This window comes from Ranitomeya imitator, chromosome 4, assembly GCF_032444005.1.
Source record: "Ranitomeya imitator isolate aRanImi1 chromosome 4, aRanImi1.pri, whole genome shotgun sequence".
NCBI lineage: Eukaryota > Metazoa > Chordata > Amphibia > Anura > Dendrobatidae > Ranitomeya > Ranitomeya imitator.
Genome location: NC_091285.1, coordinates 9,934,379 through 9,959,766, shown reverse-complemented (window position 1 = coordinate 9,959,766; position 25,388 = coordinate 9,934,379). Strand labels below are relative to the sequence as shown.

At 51.6% G+C, this 25,388-nt stretch overlaps 1 protein-coding gene across 5 annotated transcripts; it reads right to left on the bottom strand.

The window, feature by feature from the left end:
- Positions 1-921: 921 nt before the first annotated feature.
- On the bottom strand, positions 922-20,677 carry KDM5A (lysine demethylase 5A). 5 transcript variants are annotated; one of them, XM_069762962.1, is made up of 28 exons: positions 18,642-20,675; positions 15,815-15,892; positions 15,610-15,732; positions 15,300-15,470; positions 15,084-15,215; positions 14,711-14,813; positions 14,328-14,416; positions 13,879-14,037; positions 13,569-13,688; positions 13,334-13,492; positions 13,074-13,258; positions 12,822-12,984; positions 12,535-12,654; positions 12,259-12,453; positions 12,000-12,181; positions 10,840-10,964; positions 10,600-10,750; positions 10,273-10,390; positions 9,683-10,038; positions 9,443-9,581; positions 9,179-9,358; positions 6,875-7,027; positions 6,170-6,721; positions 5,935-6,093; positions 3,948-4,107; positions 3,341-3,561; positions 2,857-3,264; positions 922-1,708 (listed from the first exon to the last, which is right to left on the bottom strand). In XM_069762962.1, the coding sequence occupies exons 1-28, from the start codon at positions 18,786-18,788 to the stop codon at positions 1,487-1,489; spliced, it is 5,070 nt and encodes a 1,689-aa protein (XP_069619063.1). In that variant the 5' UTR covers positions 18,789-20,675; the 3' UTR covers positions 922-1,486. The 5 variants fall into 5 exon arrangements, with proteins under 5 accessions (XP_069619063.1, XP_069619064.1, XP_069619065.1 ...); XM_069762963.1 differs by having other exon boundaries at positions 13,074-13,255; XM_069762964.1 differs by having other exon boundaries at positions 5,950-6,093; positions 13,074-13,255; positions 18,642-20,674.
- Positions 20,678-25,388: the final 4,711 nt, after the last annotated feature.

Here is a 25,388-nt window from a genome sequence, read left to right as displayed (position 1 = left end):
GTATTGCTGTATATAAAATAAATCACGGTCTTCTATGATGCGCGGCCACAGACTTGTCAAAACAGATCACATGACAGGAAAGGGGGCGTTCAGCTGGCCAATGGGTGTCCTGCAAACCCATCAGCTCCCTGCGATCGCTTTGCAGAGAAGCCCATGGCTAAATCACGGCGCTTACAATTGACAACAGGAGGTTTAACATCAAACTTGTAGAAAGTAACTTTGTCAGATTCTTGGTCATCGTCTTTAAGTAAGAGGATATTGGATAAAATTAATTTCAGTTCCTTCAGAAACATTATTTCCGAATGTTCTTTTCCCCAATGGTTCAGTCCTTCTGAATCAGAGGGATACAGGGGTGAACTCCTGTATATTCCCAGGCTTGTGGTGGACACATCAATCATTCAGAAGAGTCAAGATGGAGTCGATAAACTCCATAATTACTTTTCTCACAGAACAAGCCTTCATAGCTACGACAATTGAGGAATCCATATTCCCATTCTCGGGTGGTCCGGAAATTCGTAATGATAGCTCACTACCATCCCCTCTACAGTTCTGCTCTTATTTTATTTTCGCTGCTCCTCCTGATCATTCCGCTTTTTCCTTTTTAAAACCCGCCATTTTCATTCAGCGCCAATTTTTAAGCATCGTGTGTGTGTGAACGGCGATGGCGGATGTCAGGGATTGACCGCAGCATGTCATCTGCAGTGTTCGGAGCGGTTACAGGCAGATATCGGCTGCTGATCACAACTACATATATACATTGGGACCTGACGTACTCCTACGGCCGGATGTTAAATGCAGTAGATTCAGAGTCCCTATGACAACACTTCCTGCTCTATCCACTGCTGTTGATCCAGATACTTCCGATACTGCTGGGTTTTCATATCAGGGGGTATTTTTTATACAGAGACCCCAGACAAGTCGAAAGGAGAGAAAACTATTTATACAACAGTCAGTAGTCACAGAAAGAAGAAAGGAGCGTCCCCAGGATAGACTAAAAAAACAAACAAAACCAAAGTCCCAGACGATCCATGTCCTGCGTTCACCGCACGGCCTCCCATCACCCACAGTAGGAGCATTCAGTCCAGACAGCGGCGCCCATAACTTGTGCAAAGCGGGTAGGGATGTATTGGACCCATCACAAAAGGGATCCTTCTACTGTAAGAAAAGGAAGTGCGTCCACGCTATCATCACCGGCTGCCCTCGCTCCGGCCACACGGGGCATCCTGGGACGGGGGGCTTCTATTATAAAAAGTCACTTCTGGGAAATCCGCAAATCTGTCTGGGTCAGGAATCTTGCAGGATAATTACGGTTCACTATGGAGCGTTTTTTTTTTTTTGTTGCAATGACAGCACCCCCCTCGCCCGCCGTCCAATGAGGGCACTATCTAACAGAAAGCTCTGCCCAAAGCAGGTGGCAGAGGGTGGTAAGAGGAGAAAGATAACCAGTTTATGGGGGTAAAACCAAAAAAGTAAAACATCTATGATGCTAGCTGACCTCCTGCTTCACCTCAATGGTGGGCAAAGGGAATCCGGGGGTGAAAGTCAAAGTGGGTGGGCAAGGAGGGCAGGGCGGGCACAGTCCGGGGACTCGCTTTCTGGTACAGTTCGTGCAGATGTAATCCTCGTTCTCGGCCATTTCGGAAGAGACACCGACACAGACCTGGTGAAACCACTCGTCACAGCCACCGTCGCACTGCACCCAGTCCACCTGCGGGAAAGAGAAGGACAAGTGATAATAAAAGCCGCAATGCAAAAGGCAGGACGCGCGTCGGGGGCTTGGGATCCATCCTTAGGAGGATACTCCAGACACCGGGCCAAGATGGCGATACTGAGGAAAATACAATGCAACTCAGCATAGACCAGGTCTGTGCATCCTGTACGGATATGTGACCGATGCAGCCAATCACTAACTGCAGTAGTGACAGCAAGCGATTGGCTGCAGATATCACATGGCCGAAAGAGGAAGTACAGAAGTCAGCGGAGCAGCGGGAGGGGAGATCTTCTGCTACATGCTGGAATTTTTTTTTTCTTCTTGCATTTAAAAAAAGTTTTCCAACTTTCTGAAACATTTTCAATTTATTCTTCACTATTTTCAATATCTCTCCTTTCTGCCAATTAACGGAAACATTTTTGTGTTCAGGGACTGAAATCCTATCCGGACTTAAAGGGACACTGTCACCTGAATTTGGAGGGAACAATCTTCAGCCATGGAGGCGGGGTTTTGGGGTTTTTGATTCACCCTTTCCTTACCCGCTGGCTGCATGCTGGCTGCAATATTGGATTGAAGTTCATTCTCTGTCCTCCATAGTACACGCCTGCGCAAGGCAAGATTGCACCTTGTGCAGGCATGTACTACGGAGGACAGAGAATGAACTTCAATCCAATATTGCAGCCAGCATGCAGCCAGCGGGTAAGGAAAGGGTGAATCAAAACCCCCAAAACCCCGCCTCCATGGCTGAAGATTGTTCCCTCCAAATTCAGGTGACAGTGTCCCTTTAAAGGAGTCTCTGACGCTACTCACCTGGGCATCGAGATATGTCTGTAAACAGATGGGCAGGAACAGGTGGTGTAATACCGATACAGAAGTGGGTGGTGGCGGAGATGCCCTTTAATACTTCATACATATGGGAGTTTGTTACAATTGTATCCAGACTGATACAATGAAACAAACCCTCTGGACCCGTAGGTGGTAGCACATATCTCTTAAGTCCGGAGGATGGTTTCTGTCAGCAGAACTCGGTGCGGTTTCTATTCTCTGACAACGAGCAGAGGTTCAGAGCAACAAAATGCTGCAAAATCGGACGTTCCTGATTAACCCCTACCCCCCGCTCGGATCCGGATCACGTCCGCCCTCACCTTGTCCTTGCAGGGGCGCTGACAGTTCTGAGCCGCACATATGGCGTTCTCGTCGTCAGAGTCTTCTGCTCCCGACCAGTCGTACTTGGAGGGGATGTCAAGCACCTTCTTCTCTCGCTTCTTCTCGTTGATCTCTTTGCCGAGCTCCACTTTGGCGGCCGCAGCCTTCTCCTTCTTCCTCTTGCGCTCCTCCTCCTTGGCCAGCCTCTTGGCGAGCTTGCTGAGCTCCTTGGCCTTGTCGTGTCCCAGTTTCAGCTTCTTCTTTTTGGTCTTGTCCAGTTTCTTCAGCTCCTTGGACCGTTGCTTTCCCTCGAACAGCAGCTCTGCCCGCTCCAACTTCCGTTTGCGCTTCTTCTCAGAAGAATCACGACTTTTCAGTTTCAGCGGCTTCTCGTCCAGGCTGTCATCCTGTGGAAAACCCAACAGTAAGGCCTAAGGTCTGAGCTAGGAATAATGGCAAGGCCCGGACAGCGGGAAGACTTACCTCCATGACATGCAGGAAGCGCTCCTCCGATGGTGGATGTGTTGCCTGTAGTATCCGCCAGATATGCTGCGTCTCATCCAGAGAAACTTCCAGAAGATCTCCCAACATCATCAGCTCTTCGAGCTGACACTTTGCACCGGGAGACAGCTCTAGTACAGGAGGCTCCAGGCTACGAGGCACCAGAGGGGTCTTCCTCGGTTGCTTTCGAGGAGCTCCTGAAGCTAATGGACAAGAAAAAGCAAAATCAAAGAGGGGCCAGTGGAGGGGCCTGTCAAAAGGAAGAGAGGGCGCGAGGGGACGTCGAAAGGAAGAGAGGGCGCAAGGGGACGTCGAAAGGAAGAGAGGTAGCTAGGGGACGTCGAAAGGAAGAGGGCGCAAGGGGACGTTGTAAAGAGGAGGGCGCGAGTGGCTGTCGTAAAGAGGAGGGCACAAAGAGCCGTCGTAAGGAGGAGGATGCGAAGGGCCTGCAAAGGGCCAGTGAAGGGAGCGATACAATGAAACAAAGCCAGAGGAATATGGCAGCTGCCACCCATTGCTGTTTCTGACAGGGCAGGGGGATGATTTGGGTCACCACAGCACAGCCCGTGTCTGTCCGGATCCTCCTTACTCTGCATGCAGCTCTTGGAGGCAGAGGAGTACGCATGCTCCGCACAGAAGGATGGGGTGGTCCACATGTGACTGACGACTTCTTCCGACTTGATGGGAATCTCCTCGTCACAGAACAGGTTGGGCTCGAAGCTGCTGGACGACTTCACGCTGCCGGTGTCCTGGGGAGCAGGAGAGAGGATCAGGGCCCCAATATATTCACCATCCTAAACATGTGCGCAGTCTGCAATGTCCTAATGTTATCGGTCATCCCAGGACACCCCGACTGTCGGCATGCCGATACTATACAAATCCTCGTTTGTACGCAGCCTGGAAATATTGAGCGAAATATACAGCAGATGCTCCACAAAAAAGAGCAGGAATATTGCACGTAGCCACGCTAAAGGCCATAGTCCCACCCCGGACCACAATGCTGTTGGCTCATTAAAACATTTCTCCGGGGACTCGGCCCCTATAAAAGTCACATCAGTAATAGACATTTAGTGTTGTAGTTGCACAAAAATTCCCTCTTAATCCATATACCAGTGTGGATGCGGCACGCTCCGATGCCTCCACGCGGCCAGTGTGGATGCGGCACGCTCCGATGCCTCCACGCGGCCAGTGTGGATGCGGCACGCTCCGATGCCTTCACGTGGCCAGTGTGGATGCGGCATGCTTCGATGCCTCCACGCGGCCAGTGTGGATGCAGAACGCTCAGATGCCTCCACGCGGCCAGTGTGGATGCGGCACGCTCCGATGCCTCCACGCGGCCAGTGTGGATGCGGCATGCTTCGATGCCTCCACGCGGCCAGTGTGGATGCAGAACGCTCAGATGCCTCCACGCGGCCAGTGTGGATGCGGCACGCTCCAATGCCTCCACGCGGCCAGTGTGGATGCGGCACGCTCCGATGCCTCCACGCGGCCAGTGTGGATGCGGCACGCTCCGATGCCTCCACGCGGCCAGTGTGGATGCGGCACCCTCCGATGCCTCCACGCGGCCAGTGTGGATACGGCACGCTCCGATGCCTTCACGTGGCCAGTGTGGATGCGGCACGCTCCGATGGATTCACACGGCCAGTGTGGATACGGCACACTCCGAAGCCTCCACGCGGACAGTGTGGATGCGGCATGCTCTAATCTTCCTATACACACGGCAATTTTTTGATTTTGGACTTTTGAGCCACAACTTTTTTTTTTTTCTACCGTCAGCCGTACGACACTTTGATTTTCGTGGGATGGGTTGTGGTTCTGACATCGTTCACTTTACCAGATAATGTGCTAGAAAAAGGGGGGAAAAAAATCCCAAAGTGCAGCGAAATGGTAAAAAAAGAAAAAAGCTATTTTGTCATTTTTAGGTTTTGATTGTACAATGCTCTTTGTGCGACTCTCCAGCTCGGTGGCGATTGCACTGAATCCAAACTTGTAGAGTGTGTTTTTTTTTTTTAAAGTGGCAAAAAAAACGGAAATTTAACTAAAAAAAAAAAAAAAAAATGGCATTGGGTCAGCAAGAGGCTAAGTGTGTTGACCAAGATTTTTAATAAGCCAAAAAATTGAAAATATTAACGGTAAATTTCCTGCCATTCCTCTGATCCCGTCAGTCTTTGTGAACAGTGTCAACAATGACTGCTGCAGCTGAGCTCTGGCGTTAGCAGCGATGGTCGCACAGTTGGCACCAAGATATTGAGCCAGTGATTGTCTGCAGCGGTATGAGTGGTCGGCATGTGATCACTTCAGGACTGCCACAGAGACAGGGATTTACTATTTTAATCCATTGTGACCATTAAAAACAACGAAAAAAAAATATCTTAAAATAGTAGAGGATTCTGGGAAAGGCAAAGTCACAGGCCGTGGTGAGCGGCGCTAGTGACGTGCCGGCTGCGCACACGCCAGGACGTGCCTACAGCACCAGCCGACGGCACGTACCCGGGATCAGTGCCGCTCACCTCCAGAAGCAGAAGGACGCATACTGGACAACCCCTTTAAGTCACGGCATCTCCTTCAGTCATTACCATGCTGCTCGCTACCTTTACATCATAACCGTATGTCTCCCTGATGTCCTCGTCGGAGTCGGTCTCCTCATCGTCGTAGTCTAGAGGAGGTTGTGGAGACGACGCCACGCTGGACATCCCCCGACTGAAGGAGCCTTGCTGGAATATGGGCAGGTGACCCTGAAGGGGCGAAAGAAAGATGTCAGAGAAGCTGCTGACCGCCCAAACTGGTGGCAGCGGTGTTACTGCTGCTCACCTGCAGGTCGGGATTGGCGGCAGCTTTCTGCAGCTCGGCACTGATGATCTTCTCCGTCTTCTCCCGTGCCGCCTGCTCCACCATCCGCTGGCTCAGCACAGATAGTTTGGCCAGGGCACAAGACAGTTCTTGTGTGGCCAGCGCTTGCCGTGCTCGGTCCTGCCAACTCATGGCGCGTTCCGTCAGGCACTGCAACGCTTCGCCCTCCGGCAGCCGCACCGGCAGTTTCTGTAGTGATACCAGAAGCGACAGGATGGTCTCCAGTCGCGGCCGGCGGGATCGCATACACTGCGTGCACAGGAACTTCACCTCCTTGGACTGCCAGTTGGCGCCTTTTTTCTGGGAGCTGGTTTTGGGCAGGGGCACGCACGTGCTGTGGAACCAGTCCTTGCACAGCTCGCACTGCAGCATGAAACCGCTGGCGGCTTTGCGGCATATGCAGAACCGAACCTCCTCAATACGATCCACCATGGCCATCTTGGCCAGATTACTGGCCCGCAAGGAGCGCATGGAATCCACCTCCTTGTGCTCCAGATCCTTAAATAATGCGACCTGTGCGAGAAGGAAAAACCAGGGTCACATCGACGGCTTCTTATATTGCCCCCCCAATTCAGGTATGTAAAAGTTAATGGGTGCTCATTATCCGCCATCATTAATATTGGATGTCGGGATGGTCCTGACGCCATAATATCTGGACCCCATTACCACAGAGGCCGCGTCCCGAGCATCTTCCTGCAGCTCCTCCAGTTCGCTCAGAGAGTCCAGGTCCAGGTCCTTCTCCTCCAGCAGCGCCTTCACCTTCTTCCTTTTATTCCGCCCGCTGCCGTAAACGCCGATGTCACTGCGGGGGCTGAGGACCTGCGGGGGGCGAGAGCGGGGAGTCCGGGGTCAGTCAATTGAAGTCAAGACATAATATGTAGTGTCATCCACATTACAGAGCACACCCAAAAAGCCAAAAAAATACTTAATAAGTAACATTTCCCACATGTCTACTTTACATCAGCACAATTATGGAACCAAATTTTTTTTTGTTAGGATGTTCCAAGGGTTAAAAGTTTTCACAACACAATTTTTTTGTAGGGACCACATCACATTTGAAGTCACTTTGAGGGGTCTAAATGATAGAAAATACCCCAAAGTGACACTGTTCTAAAAACTGCACCCCTCAAGGTGCTCAAAAACACATTTAAAAAGTTTATTAACCCTTCAGGTGCTTCACAGGAATTTTTTGGAATCTTTAAAAAAAAAAAATAAATGAACATTTAACTTTTTTTGGAACAGATCCAATTTGCTTTATTTTTCCAAGGGTAACAAGAGAAACTGGATCCCTCAAAAGTTGTACAATTTGTCCTGAGTACGCTGATACCCCATACGTGGGGGTAAACCACTGTTTGGGCGCACGGCAGAGCTCGGAAGGTAAGGAGCGCTGTTTTGCTTTTTCAACGCAGAATTGGCTGGAATTGAAATCGGACGCCATGTCACATTTGGAGAGCCCCTGATGTGCCTAAACAGTGGAAACCCCCCAATTCTAACTCCAGCCCTAACCCCAACACACCCCTAACCCTAATCCCAACCCTAACCACACCCCTAACCCCAGCACACCCCTAACCCTAATCCCAACCCTAACCACACCCCTAACCCCAGCACACCCCTAACCCTAATCCCAACCCTAACCACACCCCTAACCCCAGCACACCCCTAACCCTAATCCCAACCCTAACCCCAACCACACCCTTAACCCTAATTCCAACCTGAACCCTAATCCCAATCGTAACCCTAACCCTAATGGGAAAATGGAAATAATTTTTTTTATTTTATTATATATTTCCCTAACTAAGGGGGAGACAAAGGGGGGTTTGATTTACTATTTATAGCGGGGTTTTTTAGCAGATTTTTATGATTGGCAGCTGTCACACAACAAAAGATACTTTTTATTGCAAAAAAACAGTTTTTACATCTCCACATTTTGACAGCTATAATTTTACATATTTGGGTCCACAGAGTCATGTGAGGTCTTGTTTTTTGCAGGACGAGTTGACGTTTTTATTGGTAACATTTTCGGGCACATGACATGTTTTGATCGCTTTTTATTACGATTTTTTTGAGGCAGAATGAACAAAAACAAAAGCAATTCATGAATCTCTTTGGGGGGGGGACGTTTATACCGTTCCATGTTTGGTAAAATTGACAAAGCAGTTTTATTCTTCGGGTCAGTATGATTACAGCGATACCTCATTTATATCATTATTTTATGTTTTGGCGCTTTTATACAATAAAAACTATTTTATATAAAAAAATATATATATTTTTGCATTGCTTTATTCTGAGGGCTATAACTTATTTTTTGACGGAGCTATATAGCGGCTCGTTTTTTGCGGGACAAGATGACGTTTTCAGCGGTACCATGGTTATTTATATCCATCTTTTTGATCGTGTGTTATTCCACATTTTGTTTGGCGGTATGATAATAAAACGTTTTTTTGCCTTTTTTTTTTTAATGGTGTTCCCTAAAGGGGTTAACTAGTGGGACAGTTTTATAGGGTCATTACGGATGCGGTGATCTACTAAATATGTGTACTTTTATTGTTTAGATTTTTTTTTTTATCAATGGAATAAATATTGATTTTATTATTATTTTAAAATATTTTTACAATAATAAAAAAAAAAAAAATTAAACTCATTCTTACTTTTACACTGTGTCCCACTATGGGACACTCATTTTGTGCAGATCTGCCTACTATAGAAGCGGTCAGTGCTGCACTCTGTGCATACTGACCTTAGAGACTTCCTGACATGCACTGCCTCGCAGAGAACATGTCCTGCCATTCTCCAGAAGCAGATGTGGGGGTCTGCTGGGCTTTAGGGGGGCTGGTATATCAGCATTAAAGTGCAGCTGCCTCCAATCACTGACAGACACAACGTGGAGGCGATCCACCGATCATAATGCGGTGGTGCACCCCGACAATGCATAGTCACATGACGAGATGGGAAACTATGGAGGGTCCTCACCTGCAGTAAGGTGTAGCTGGAGTTCTTCTTCAGGAAGGTCCGGCCGGTGCGCTCCCTCCAGGCTCGCGATGCTGCGACCTGGGACTCCAGCTGCGGGAGGGCATCTAGGCGCACAGGGATCGGCCGGCCCTTGCTCAGCAGGCACTCCAGGTGCTCCAGGTAGGCGTAGTGACTGCCGCTCTGGGGACAGGAGCAGATGACGCATTGTTAGGTCTATGATTGGCAGCTCGGCCGGCGCTAGAACACGCGGCAGGAAGACGCTACCTGAATGGCTTCCACTTTGGAGGTCCAGTCCTTGGCCCTCTGCAGAGCCTCCTTCAGCGCCAGCACGTTGGGCAGATAGGCCTGGATGTTCTTCGCCTCGGCTAGGATGCCCTCGAGGCTGGGCACGCTGTGCTGCGGCCTAGGACGCACGGGGAGGTCATTATACATCAATAGTCCTGAATCTACAGCGAACAAGACATAAAGCGCAGCCGCCACGCATGGATGCCGCCAGTCACCTACCTCGCCTGCAGACAGGCTTTCGCTTTCTCTTCCCACCTCTCGGACACTGTGAGCAACTCCTGAAGTTCGGCCATTGCTTTCTCTACGGCGTGGTGAGGGGCCAGTCCCACCCCTGAATCGATCAACTTCTTCATCACATCCAGAGTGACTTTATGGGGGTCGGCGAGAGTCTGGCGCACCTCATCCAGCCACCGCGCTTGCAGCAGCTCTTGTTTCAGTCGTGGCAGCTCCGGAAGCTCTACATACAGGTTGGATCCCATGTCTATGAGAGCTTGTAGCTTGCTGGAGTCTGGGATCTCGTCAGACATGGCCTCCTGGGCGCGCTCGTGGAATTCCTCCACGTCATCCAGCAGGTTCTGGGGAGACAGATGTGGACAGGACGGATGTAAAGGACATACAGGGGGGGAAGGGGTTGATGCAGATGGGGAGTGCTGGAAGCCAGTCAGTCATCCTGCAAGCCTCTGCTTATGACCTTGCTGCTGACCCGAGCTGTCAATCATCAGGAGCGCACCGCCCACGAGGAGCCAGGAGACAGAGGAGCAGTGGCTGCTGAGCAGGCGACGGGCCCAGCAGTGCACAGAAGTGCTTACCTTCACCTGCCGAGCCTGGGTGATGATGCACGGCAGGCTGAACAGCTGCTGGACGAAGGCCTTCAGCTCCTCCATGGTGAGCTTGGTGCGAGTTTTCCCAGAGTCTTGGCTCAGCTTACTGGGAAAGCAAAGACCAACAGAATAGTGAAGCAAAACGGATGTCTAACACATTAATTGCAGATGGAAAGCAACTCTTTGCAGACTATTGGCCAGTGATTGGCTGCAGTGGTACAAGTACCAACATGATGTCAGACCTGCAGCAAAGAGCAGCTGGGCCACACATTAGTACCGCTGTTTATGTGGCGCTGCCCCCAGCGGCCCGCTCACCTGTGCTTCTGCTTTTTGGCTAGGAGCAGCTGAGCCACGGAGGCGCAGGTCTCAGCCTCTTTCACGGCGTCTCGGAGCCTTCGGTAAAGATCGTTCTCTGGGAACTTCCTGTCCTCAGCGTCTTCCATCATAACCTTCAACTCGATGATGTCTGTGGAGAAGACGATAATCCTCAATCACATACGCGAGCAGCAAAAAAAAAAAAACACAGAGCGTGAGAGTAAGATCGCAGAGACTCACCTTTCTTGTGGTTCAGGCTTGCGGTCAGAGCGTCCGTCACCCGGCCAACCCATGTGTCGTAGGACTGAGCGCGCAGCTTCACCCCGTACAACAGAGCCGGGAAATCCTCAAGAGAATATCGGTACCTGGGATCAAGAACATAAGAGGAGGTCAAATGCGTCACCGATGGATAGGAGGCATTCTCAGTGATGTCACCGCTGATCTCCGGTGATGGATAAGAGGCAGTCTCAGTGATGTCACCGCTGATCTCTGGTGATGGATAGGAGGCATTCTCAGTGAGGTCACCGCTGATCTCCGGTGATGGATAGGAGGCATTCTCAGTGATGTCACCGCTGATCTCCGGTAATGGATAGGAGGCATTCTCAGTGATGTCACCTCTGATCTCTGGTGATGGATAGGAGGCATTCTCAGTGATGTCACCGCTGATCTCTGGTGATGTATAGGAGGCATTCTCAGTGATGTCACCGCTGATCTCTGGTGATGGATAGGAGGCATTCTCAGTGATGTCACCTCTGATCTCTGGTGATGGATAGGAGGCATTCTCAGTGATGTCACCTCTGATCTCTGGTGATGGATAGGAGGCATTCTCAGTGATGTCACCGCTGATCTCCGGTGATGGATAGGAGACATTCTCAGTGATGTCACCGCTGATCTCCGGTGATGGATAGGAGGCATTCTCAGTGATGTCACCGCTGATCTCCGGTAATGGATAGGAGGCATTCTCATTGATGTCACCGCTGATCTCTGGTGATGGATAGGAGGCATTCTCAGTGATGTCACCTCTGATCTCTGGTGATGGATAGGCGGCATTCTCTAATGTCACCGCTGATCTCTGGTGATGGATTAGCGGCATTCTCATTGATGTCACCGCTGATCTTTGGTGATGGATAGGAGGCATTCTCAGTGATGTCACCTCTGATCTCTGGTGATGGATAGGAGGCATTCTCAGTGATTTCACCGCTGATCTCTGGTGATGGATAGGAGGCATTCTCAGTGATGTCACCTCTGATCTCTGGTGATGGATAGGCTGCATTCTCTAATGTCACCGCTGATCTCTGGTGATGGATTAGCAGCTCTCTCAGTGATGTCACCGCTGATCTCTAGTGACCCTCGAGTATCTGACATACTCTGTAGATCGGAGTACCCCCGTTCCTTCTCACCTGAGACACTTGCTCTGCACAGGGCAGTCACACAGCTCCTCCACATGATGCAGGCAGACGAGCCGGTCAGAGCTGCAGCTGCAGGTCAGGGCGGACAAGAAGCAAGTTGTCCTGCAGGAGGCGCACTGCCGCTCATCATCTGGAACGAGCTCGAACACTTCTTCTTCTGACTGCTCGATCCCCTGTGAGACACAACGACAGCTCTCAGATCTGCAGACCACCAGATCCCCATAAGGACCAGGAAGACGCCGGCCCCTACCATCTGCACGGCGTTGTCCCGCATCCTGCTCTCATCCTCAATCATCACCGCCATCTCCTTGCACACGGTGGCTGCCAGGCCGACATCCAAACACTCGGGGTCTGCGGCCATCTTGAAGATGAGCTCCTCGTGAGAAAACACGCAGTGCCGTCTCAGCCTGCGATAATGATTCACACACTGACGGCCAATGGGAAGCTGTCATTAAAAAAAAAATAAGTAAGTTTTGGGGTGACCTATGCAGAAATATAGGTAATAACGCCGTCCGGCTAAGCGCACCCAGTCCGCTGTGCAGAAATTCACAGCCTCCGCAAAGTTGTATCCTTGGTTGAAGCCGGAGTGATACGCTCGGGGGAAGGTGACCACAAACTCCCCCGCACATTGGTTCGTCCTGTAAACCTGGGGACAAAAGTATAAATCCCGGTCAGTCTCATGGCAGAATATGGGGGGGGGGTATCATGAGTGGGTTCTAATGCTGCAATGAGTGCCCATCTGTGGGGCCTTGGGGGTCACACACAGTAACTGTACATGATGGGCGGACCCAGGGGGCGCAGTGCTGCACTTACTGGCACGCCATGCTCCATCAGGATGTTGGGGTTCATGATGGTGACCAACTGGTGTAAAAGGTCAGGCTGCGTCTCGAATAGTTCCGGCGCCAGTTCCCTCATGACGTCCTCCAGCTGCTCGGCAGCGTGAGAGGGGACCCCGTACCATGTCTTAGGTTCTCCCCTAAGGAGAGAGAACGATAACCGGTCACACAAGCCAAACCAACCGTCGCTGTACACCTTCCCGATCCCAAGGGGACACATGAGACCCACCAGTGCAGGTAATTAATGGAGTAACTCCAGTGGTCCTCGATGTGCCAGCAGAACGAGGAGAAGCACATGCCCACGTAGAGCCAGGGCACCTTCATGCCGGAGATGTCCACATTGATGTGGGTGAGGACCGACTGATCCAGGACCGGCATGTTATTCAGGTTCCAGCCGCACTGGGCGTAATCCTGCTGAGGGAGAAACGAAGGGTTGACAGACATCCCAGGGTTGGCAGAACAGCGAGTGCCCCTCTGGAGTAATCTCACCTCTTCATCGGGTGTGAGTTTCCTCCGACCATCGAGTGTCGGGAAGCCGCTTCCAAAATCTCTGGAGGAAATATCGGCTCCGTACTCCACGATCACGTCCTCCTCTATGGAGCTCACCAGGCGCCAAAACTCCTTCTCCACCAGCTCGGTGGGCACCATCTGCCGAGGACGTAACGTTACGGCCCACCTCTGACTCACGGAATCCGCTAAGTAACAGAGAGGGGTCTACACTCACGTGCACAGGCATATTGAAGTAGTCAGACTTGAAGTTGTCGGCCATCTCTCCGAAGCTCTGCAGTGTATATTCCCTGACGGCCTGCTCAAATCCGAAGGCCTCCCGAGGCTTGCTGCACTCCTGTGCAGAAAAGGAAAGATGAAAAAATGCAATGTGCAGGAACCTAAGACGCTAAATGGTCACAATCTGCAGCCGACTACAGAGAGGACCATCCGTGCATTATGGGAGCGGTGTAATTCTCCCTACCGCCTGCGGGGGTGCTGCAGAGAATCTGGGACCTCACAAACGGGTAGTTAAGGTACAGAATTACCTCCGCGATACATTTCGGGCAGCGCCAGTCTCCTTTCGGGACCTCTGGGAGCGGCGGAATGAGGCAGAAAGTGTGGTAACTGTCATCACAGCCGTCACACAGCAGCAACTTCTCCTCGCAGTCCCCCCGGCCGCAGAACAGGCATATGTAGAGGTCCACCTGCAGGGGGCGCACAAATAGGAACACATTACAAAAGGCAGATTGGGTTACTCCATGGCAGCTGGAGTGGCGCCCTCCACACGTCCTCCGCCAGGACTGGATGCTATTGTACGGGCGCCTCTGGGGTCTGCAAGGTGCAACGTTCATCATGACATTGTGGGGGGATAACAGTCACAAGAGCAGAAAGATGGTAGGACCCAGGTACGGCCGCCATGGAGTAAAGATATGGACGCTGGACCAGGGGGGTCATCTCTAGTAACGAGGGCGTAGTATGTGTGCAGGATACTTACGAAATTGACAGACAGAGCCCCCTTCCGCTGCCTCATCTGCATCCCGAAAGCGTCCAGCTTTGAAGTCTTCCTCTTCTTCAAAAATTCATCTAAAACAGCGAGAGGCAAAGAAAAGAATATATATCTGGGACATCAGGGCTGTTGGGTAAAGTGATAGCGAGTGGAAACTCAGCCTTGCGAGACATCGCAGACCCCATGACCCTCATCATCCTCCAGCATCATAATATAGGGAAGAGCTCCCTCTGCTGGACATTGTGCCTCACTACTTTACGGCCATCCTCCAATAAGAGGCGAGACCTGATCCATCCCATTTGCTTCAGTGATTGGACAGACATCTTATTTTGTAGCACCCTATATTCTGTGCGGTGCGGGCGCCGTCCTACCTGCTCTGTCTTTAACGCTGTCGCCGACTCCGATCACCCTGGGAGCTGCTCCGAAGGCGTGAATCTTCTTCACCTCTGGACTTTTACTGATCTCCACCAACTCCTAAAATACAATAATACAGCTTCAGCAAAGGGTTAAATGAAACGTTACACTGCCACCTGCAGGCCAATAAAGGGTGAAATTCTGTACTTGCATGAGCTGTAACGTTATCAGGTGAGGTGAAAAAAAATAAAAGTTTCATTTCATTGGATTGATGGCTGGCTCGAAGTCAAAACTAACGAAGAGGCAGAAAACGGGGAACTGCAAAAGCAACATGGCCCCTCTGTGACAGGAGATGAAAACCCCTGTAAGATTAAAGACAAATGTCGGCACCTCAGACTTGATCCGCTTTGACCTCTTCAGGGGGACGTTCATCTTCTCGGTCCTCGTAGAGTCTTTGGTGTCCTCACAAGGTTCTGCCACCTCCACCTTCTCCTCAACATTCAAGCTTGGTTTCTGGATGCCCTGAGGGGACGAGGAGTGAAGGCCACGGTCAAAGGAGGCTGGGGGAACGGAGACGGCACTTTAAGGGATCCAAGTGCGACTTACCATGAGGCTGATCCCCGACTGGAAGAGCTCGTAGGGGTAGAGGATCCGCTCATAGTGCGTCTTTAGGAGAGACCCCGTGCCCTTCCCGGACACGTACCCCAGGCGGCTGCCCACTTTTGACCATTTCTTCTCCTTGCTGATTATGTCGAACCCCCCTTCACTGGAGACCACCTGCAGCGACGGAGAAGAGAAGGGACAAGAGAGCTCACTCAAGACTGATGATAATACATATGCAGTGCTCTCCACCATAAACCAGTGGATCGGGTGTCCGGGACCAGATACACACAGTTAATTTTGGAGCTGTCCTCACCTTGCTCAGTGCATACAGATCCAACAGCCGGCGATCCACCACTGGGATCCGGAGCGTGGATCCCTGCAGCTCCCAGAACTTGGCCAGCTGATCTAGGAAGTCGAGCTTCACGCGGGTCATGGCCTGGGGACGAAGATGTGAAAGCGTGATTATAATGCAAAGTGCAGGGAAGACGGCACAAGACTGGACCCCGGTGGGCGCTCACCTCCAGCTCGTTCAGACGCTGCACCCGGGGAGTGAAACCAAAGCTTTTCACATCGCAGGCGAAGGGCGGCTGCCAGTCCTGGAAAGAGGCAAAAAAGTCAGCAACACCAATGACACCCCAACCTCCAGAGAGGAAAAAGCCAGCATTGCCGAAAACACTCGGATCTCCAGAGAGGAAAAAGCCAGCAATGCCGATGACACCCCGATCTCCAGAGAGGAAAAAGCCAGCAATGCCGAAAACACCCCGATCTCCAGAGAGGAAAAAGTCAGCAATGCCGAAAACACCCCGATCTCCAGAGAGGAAAAAGCCAGCAATGCCGATGACACCCCGATCTCCAGAGAGGAAAAAGCCAGCAACGACGATGACACCCCGATCTCCAGAGAGGAAAAAGCCAGCAACGACGATGACACCCCGATCTCCAGAGAGGAAAAAGCCAGCAACGACGATGACACCCCGATCTCCAGAGAGGAAAAAAGTCAGCAACGCTGATGACACTCCAATCTCCAGAGAGGAAAAAGCCAGCAACGATGATGACACCCCGATCTCCAGAGAGGAAAAAGCCAGCAACGATGATGACACCCCGATCTACAGAGAGGAAAAAGCCAGCAATGCCGAAAACACTCGGATCTCCAGAGAGGAAAAAGCTAGCAATGCCAATGACACCCCGATCTCCAGAGAGGAAAAAGCCAGCAACGATGATGACACCCCGATCTCCAGAGAGGAAAAAGCCAGCAATGCCGAAAACACCCGGATCTCCAGAGAGGAAAAAGCCAGCAACGATGATGACACCCCGATCTACAGAGAGGAAAAAGCCAGCAATGCCGAAAACACCCCGATCTCCAGAGAGGAAAAAGCTAGCAATGCCAATGACACCCCGATCTCCAGAGAGGAAAAAGCCAGCAACGCCGATGACCCACCGATCTCCAGAGAGGAAAAAGCCAGCAATGCCGAAAACACCCGGATCTCCAGAGAGGAAAAAGCCAGCAACGCCGATGACCCCCCGATCTCCAGAGAGGAAAAAGCCAGCAACGCCGATGACCCCCTTATCTCCAGAGAGGAAAAAGCCAGCAACGCCGATGACACCCTTATCTCCAGAGAGGAAAAAGCCAGCAATGCCGATGACACCCCGATCTCCAGAGCGGAAAAAGCCAGCAACGACAATGACACCCCGATCGATCTCCAGAGAGGAAAAAGCCAGCAACGACAATGACACCCTGATCTCCAGAGAGGAAAAAGCCAGCAACGATGATGACACCCCGATCTCCAGAGAGGAAAAAGCCAGCAACGCCGATGACACCCCGATCTCCAGAGCGGAAAAAGCCAGCAACGATGATGACACCCCGATCTCCAGAGAGGAAAAAGCCAGCAACGATGATGACACCCCGATCTCCAGAGCGGAAAAAGCCAGCAACACCGATGACACCCGGACCTCCAGAGAGGAAGAAGCCAGCAACACCGATGACACCCGGACCTCCAGAGAGGAAAAAGCCAGCAACGCCAATGACACCCGGACCTCCAGAGAGGAAAAAGCCAGCAACGCCAATGACACCCGGACCTCCAGAGAGGAAAAAGCGAGCAATGCTGAAAACACCCCGATCTCCAGAGAGGCAGAAAGCGGCTGAGATCAGGGGAGATCCAGTCACAGCGATCACATGGCCGCCAGCCCATTATACAGGTGAAGGGCAAGATGTACAAAAAGGGACACATCCCAGAAGTACAGGAGCGGCTGCTATCAGTCACACATGGATGGAGGTCTCGTGCAGGGATTATTGGGGTCTCTACACTTCCTGTCAGTGGAGTTTATGGAGGGTCACTACACTTAGTATCATCAGATCCCCCAGATGTCTGCAGGACGGAGCGACATCCCCTCCACAACCGGAGACCGTTCTGCTCATCCAGGACTCGTCCCTCCCCACAATAATTCCACAGATTCGAGGGACAAACATTCCCCGACACTTCAGCTTTTCGGTTACATTTCAGCCTGTTTTTTAGATTTTTCTCCAGATTTTATTTTGTCACAATCTTCCTGGACTGTGAGCGGCTGATACAACGTGTCCGGAGTCTCGAGAAACATTTACATTTCTTGGATTTTATGATGATGAAGCCAAACTTCACAGATCTGATCAGATTCTCTCAGTTTTTTTCCATAATTGACATTTTATTCATTTTTCATATTTTCATTCTTTTTCTCTTGTCCACATTCCTGTTTTGTCCCCTCGCTGTCTGCCCCTCACTGTATGCTCCCGGCTGTATGCCCCTTTCCGTATACCCCTCTGTATGCCCCTCGCTGTATACCCCTCTCTGTATGCCACTTGCTGTATACGGCCCTCACTGTATGCCCCTCGCGGTATGCTGCTCCTCACTATATGCTGCTCCTCGCTGTATGCCCCTCGCTGTATACCCCGCTGTATATGCCCCTCATCGTGTGCCCCTCGCTGTATACCCCGCCGTCTTCCCCTCACTGTATACTCCCCTACTGTATGCCCCTCAGTATACACTCCCCTGATGTATGTCCCTCGCTGTATGCTGCTCCTCGCTGTATACTTCTCGTTGGATGCCCCTCGCTGTATGCCCCTCGCTTTATGTCATCTATCTTTCTTCATTTATGTAAATTTTTGGCTTCATAGGTGACATTTTTTTTTTTTTAAATTTCCGCTGCAGTTTACACCGGCGGACATCTTTGTACAGATGATTTCTGGCTGGGGGGATTGTAGACTGGGGGGGCATGAAGGGGGATTGGGTTGGGTCTCTCGGGTTAATCCTGTGCCTAAAGCAAATGCTTCACAAATGTGCCGGACAGGAGGTCGGGGGGCTGCGCGCCTCTTACCTTGGGGGGGCGGATTTTGCATATTCCCGTCCTCTCAGCGATGGGTCGGATGCGTCCGATGAAGCTCAGGGGGTCGGAGAATTCTTCCCAGCTCGGCTCGAACACCGGGCACTCCGGAGGGGGCACAAACTCGCTGTACGCAGCCATGTTAGGGGCGCCGGGGGGCCACGCACACAGACGCTCGGGGGGCGCTGGATGACGCAGGGCCTGAACCCTGGGATTAACCCCTCATCGCCAAGCAGGAGAAACCTGGAGGCGGGGGGGGGGGGGGGGGGCAGAGGAGGGAGGGTCGCACCCACAATAGTCTGTGACACCAAAGTCAGAGTCCCCACCACATTAATCTTCTGTCACTGGAGACAGCACAAGGAGGTAATCTGACAACCAGGACACCGCGAGATCACGTCTGACAACCAGGACACCGCGAGATCACGTCTGACAACCAGGACACCGCGAGATCACGTCTGACAACCAGGACACCGCGAGATCACGTCTGACAACCAGGACACCGCGAGATCACGCCTGACAACCAGGGCACCGAGAGATCACGTCTGACAACCAGGAAACCAGGACACCGCGAGATCACGTCTGACAACCAGGACACCGAGAGATCACGTTTGACAACCAGGACACCGAGAGATCACGTCTGACAACCAGGACACCACAAGATCACATCTGACAACCAGGACACCACAAGATCACATCTGACAACCAGGACACCGTGAGATCACGTCTGACAACCAGGACACCACAAGATCACATCTGACAACCAGGACACCGAGAGATCACGTCTGACAATCAAGACACCGCGAGATCACGTCTGACAATCAAGACACCGCGAGATCACGTCTGACAACCAGGACACCGCGAGATCACGTCTGACAACCAGGACACCATAAGATCACATCTGACAACCAGGACACCGCGAGATCACGTCTGACAACCAGGACACCATAAGATCACATCTGACAACCAGGAAATCGCGAGATCACGTCTGACAACCAGGACACCGCGAGATCACGTCTGACAATCAAGACACCGCGAGATCACGTCTGACAACCAGGACACCGCGAGATCACGTCTGACAACCAGGACACCACAAGATCACATCTGACAACCAGGAAATCGCGAGATCACATCTGACAACCAGGACACCGCGAGATCACGTCTGACAATCAAGACACCGCGAGATCACATCTGACAACCAGGACACCGCGAGATCACGTCTGACAACCAGGACACCACAAGATCACATCTGACAACCAGGACACCGTGAGATCACGTCTGACAACCAGGACACCGCGAGATCACGTCTGACAACCAGGACACCATAAGATCACATCTGACAACTAGAACACACCCAGGTCCCCGCCCTCAATCAGCCCTGACAACCAGATTACTTCTAACAATGAGACCACTGGATACATGACAGCATTAGTCCTAACAACCTCCATCAGGGCTCCTGACAACCAGGGGAAATGACTGAATAAATCCTGACAACCAAGACCCGACAAGCAGAGGCCTAGTCCTGACACCCAGGTGCCCCCGGGGCTCCGCTCCTGCCCGCAGGGCCCCTCCTGCTCCGGCGCCGCCGTGCGGATCCCCGGGGCCCGGTGCGGTCTGCCCTCGCCTCCCCGGAGTGATGACCGGCGGTCACAGCAGCCTCCGCACTTCCCGGCCCGGTCCCTCCGTCTCCGGGCTACAAACACCGGTTTGTTTTGCTCTCAGTCCTAGGCCGGAAGTTTGGGGTCACCGGAAACCGGAACTGTCCGCCTCCGCCAGCCGGGGGCAGGTAGTGCGCGGCTGCTGTGATGGCGGCTGAGCCCGGAGATGAGATCCGTGCAGATTTCAGACGGCGGCGGGGAAGGTTCTCACACGGCGATAATGATGCTTCACCGGGCGGAGGGATCTGCGGTGCGGCCGGTGGTATCACTCCGCGTCATCCTACACTGTACTACCTGATGTCACCAGCAGAGGGCGGCGGTATCAATCAGTGTCAGCCTGCGCTGAAGTACCAGATATGACCAGCAGAGGACGGCTGTATCACTCCGTGTCATCCTAAACTGCAGTTCAGGATGTAACCAGCAGGGAGCGGGCATGATCACTCCCTGTCATCTTGCAGTGAAATACCAGAAGTGACCAGCAGGGGGCGGCGATATCAATCAGTGTCAATCTGCGCTGCAATGCCAGATGTAACCAGCAGAGGCAGACGGTATCACTCCGCGTTATCCTAAACTGCAGTATCAGATGTAACCAGCAGAGGAAAGTACCACAGAGGATTGTACCACAGAGGATGGCACCACAGAGGAGCTGCACCACAGAGGATGGCACCACAGAGGATGGCACCACAGAGGATGGCACCACAGAGGATGGCACCACAGAGGATGGCACCAGAGAGGATAGTACCACAGAGGATGGCACCACAGAGGATAGTACCACAGAGGATGGCACCACAGAGGATGGCACCACAGAGGATGGCACCACAGAGGATGGCACCACAGAGGATGGCACCACAGAGGATGGCACCACAGAGGATGATACCACAGAGGATGGCACCACAGAGGATGATACCACAGAGGATGGCACCACAGAGGATGATACCACAGAGGATGATACCACAGAGGATGGCACCACAGAGGATGGCACCACAGAGGATAGTACCACAGAGGATGGCACCACAGAGGATGGCACCACAGAGGATGGCACCACAGAGGATGATACCACAGAGGATGATACCACAGAGGATGGCACCACAGAGGATGGCACCACAGAGGATGGTACCACAGAGGATGGCACCACAGAGGATGGCACCACAGAGGATAGTACCACAGAGGATGGCACCACAGAGGATGGCACCACAGAGGATAGTACCACAGAGGATGGCACCACAGGATGATACCACAGAGGATGGTACCACAGAGGATGGCACGACAGAGGATGATACCACAGAGGATTGTACCACAGAGGATAGTACCACAGAAGATTGTACCACAGAGGATGGCACCACAGAGGATGATACCACAGAGAATGGCACCACAGAGGATAGTACCAAAGAGGATGGTACCACAGAGGAGCTGTACCACAGAGGATGGAACCACAGAGGATGGAACCACAGAGGATGGAACCACAGAGGAGCTGCACCACAGAGGATGGTACCACAGAGGAGCTGCACCACAGAGGATAGTACCACAGAGGATGGAACCACAGAGGAGCTGCAGCACAGAGGATGGAACCACAGAGGAGCTGCACCACAGAGGATAGTACCACAGAGGAGCTGCACCACAGAGGATAGTACCACAGAGGATGGAACCACAGAGGAGCTGCACCACAGAGGATAGTACCACAGAGGAGCTGCACCACAGAGGATAGTACCACAGAGGATGGTACCACAGAGGAGCTGCACCACAGAGGATAGTACCACAGAGGATGGAACCACAGAGGAGCTGCAGCACAGAGGATGGAACCACAGAGGAGCTGCACCACAGAGGATAGTACCACAGAGGATGGCACCACAGAGGATGGCACCACAGAGGATAGTACCAAAGAGGATGGCACCACAGAGGAGAGTACCAAAGAGGATGGCACCACAGAGGAGAGTACCAAAGAGGATGGCACCACAGAGGATGATACCACAGAGGATTGTAGATGTCCTGAGGGGGCCGTTGTATGAGGGGCACATGGCACAATAGATTACCTGAGTTGTGATCGATGTGGCGGCTTCGTTTTCCGCCTTTCAGCTCCTCATCGTTCTTTCCTTCCTCGTTGTAAAATGTTTTTCTGTTTTTTTTTCATTATTTTCTTCTCCACATTCGGCCGTTTCCTTATTATGGAGATTGGAGACGACTTTTCAGGATTCATCTTCAGGACTCGAATCTGATCGGAGGATTTCACGGCTCTGGACGTTCTTACCCCTGATACACGTGGACGGAGCGCTCTGCCGGGTTATTCTGGGTTTTAGTTTTGATTATTTTTGATGTTTATTGTTCTCTCACTTTTGCATCACAAATTATTTCTCATGATTTTGGATTATTATCTCTTCAGATATCGTCACATTTTTCCTCTTTATTATTTTTTCTGTCTGACATCTTGTGCCGCTCGGCTCCTCTGCTGGATCGGTGGCTGCCTGGTGTCCATATATCTATGTTTGGCCCTTCCTGGCCTCCGTCCCCCATGTGACGCACTGCTCTTACATTACATACTCTGCATTCACCTTCTGTTTCGGCTTCAAGTTGTTAAACTGTTGGGAATTACTGAGGCTCCTCTTTTGGCCGATCTGTGGGCGATATGTCGAGCCTTATTTGGCTGCTGGCTTGCTATCCTGCTCATCTCATCTTGTATTTCATCTTTTTGGATGTATACTTTAGAATTGTGTTTTTTTTTATTAATAAATATTTTAGATTTTTAATGGTGATGAGCGAATATACTCGTTACTCGAGATTTCCCAGCATGCTCGGGGGTCCTCAGAGTATTTTTTTAGTGCTCGGAGATTTAGTTTTTCTTGCTGCAGCTGAATGATTTACATCTGTTAGCCACCATAAGTACATGTGGGGATTCCCTAGCAACCAGGCAACCCCCACATGTACATATGCTGGCTAACAGATGTAAATCATTCAGCTGCAGCAAGAAAAACTAGTATCACTCATTTTTAGCAATCCTCCTCTGCTGATTGTGGCTTACTCCAATCTCACTAGAGTATAATACTAGATGTAACCATCAGAGGGCGGTGGTATCACAGTCATCCAACACTGCAATACCAAATGTGACCAGCAGAGGGTGGCAGTATCACTGTTCTACAGTACCAGATAAAAGGTCGGCGGTATCACTGTGTCATCCTACACTGTAATCCAAGAAGTATCGTTTCTCCTTGCGGAGATCGACACGCTAAGCAGCCGCAATGCTCCTCTGGGTAATATGCTAATTATGCAAATTATCTCTTCAGAGAGGAAGAGAGCTAGAACTCTAGTGCCACCTATTGGAAGGTAGCAATCCTACAAGTCAAACATTGACTTGTAGGATTGCTGCTTTCCAATAGGTGGCACTAGAGTTCTAGCTCTATTCCTCTCTGAAGAGACAATTTGCATAATTAGCATCCTACACTGTAGTACCAGATAAAACCAGCAGACGGCGGCGGTATCACTATCCTACAGTACCAGATAAAACCAGCAGACGGCGGCGGTATCACTATCCTACAGTACCAGATAAAACCAGCAGAGGACAGCAGTATGACTGTCATCCTACCCCGCAGTACCAAGTAAAACCAGCAGAGGGCGGTGGAATCACTTTGTCATCCAGCACTGCAGTACACAGTGATGCCAACAGAGGGCGGAGGTATCACCCTGCATCTTCCTTAAAGGGAACCTGTCACCCCGTTTTTTGAGATTGAGCTATAAATACTGTTAAATAGGGCCTGCGCTGTGCGTTACTATAGTGTATGTAGTGTACCCCGATTCCCCATGTATGCTGAGAAATACATTACCAAAGTCGCCGTTTTCGCCTGTCAATCAGGCTGGTCTGGTCAGGTGGGCGTGTTCACAGCGCTCTTTTCTTCCCCAGCTTTCCGTTGGTGGCGTAGTGGTGTGCGCATGTCCAGAGTTCCGACTTCCCTGCGCCCACGTGAAGACACAGCGCGCGATCTGCGCTGTAATCCCTTGCATCGGTGGGGGCGGCCATCTTCCTGGGGCCGCGCGTGCGCAGATGGAGTGCTCTGCTGCACGGGGCTTCAGGAAAATGGCCGCGGGCAGCCGCGCGTGCGCATTAGAGATCGCGGCGGCCATTTTCCCAAAGCCGAGATGCATTTCAGAATGCATTACAGAGTGCTGTAGATAAGCCCCTGATGCCGGTGGCCGCACTTTATAGGGCCAAAATGAGGTGACAGATTCCATTTAACTGCAATACTAAATTTGACCAGCAGAGGGCGGCGGTATCACTGTGACATCCTACACTGCAGTACCAAATAAGGCCAGCAGAGGGCGGCAGTATCACTGTGTCATCCTACGCTGTAGTACCAGATAATTCCAGCAGAGGGCGGCAGTATCACCATGTCATCCTATGCTGTAGTACCAGATAAAACCAGCAGAGGGCGGCAGTATCACCGTGTCATCCTACGCTGTAGTACCAAATACAACCAGAAGAGGGCGGCAGTATCACCGTGTCATCCTACCCTGTAGTACCAGATAAAACCAGCAGAGGGCGGCAGTATCACCGTGTCATCCTACCCTGTAGTACCAGATAAAACCAGCAGAGGGCGGCAGTATCACTGTGTCATCCTACGCTGTAGTACCAGCTAAAACCAGCAGAGGGCGGCAGTATCTCCGTGTCATCCTACGCTGTAGTACCAGATAAAACCAGCAGAGGGCGGCAGTATCACTGTGTCATCCTACGCTGTAGCACCAGATAAAACCAGCAGAGGGCGGCAGTATCACGGTGTCATCCTACGCTGTAGTACCAGATAAAACCGGCAGAGGGCGGCAGTATCACTGTGTCATCCTACGCTGTAGTACCAGATAAGACCAGCAGAGGGCGGCAGTATCACCGTGTCATCCTACGCTGTAGTACCAGATAAGACCAGCAGAGGGCGGCAGTATCACCGTGTCATCCTACGCTGTAGTACCAGATAAAACCAGCAGAGGGCGGCAGTATCACCGTGTCATCCTATGCTGTAGTACCAGATAAAACCAACAGAGGGCGGCAGTATCTCCGTGTCATCCTACGCTGTAGTACCAAATAAAACCAGCAGAGGGCGGCAGTATA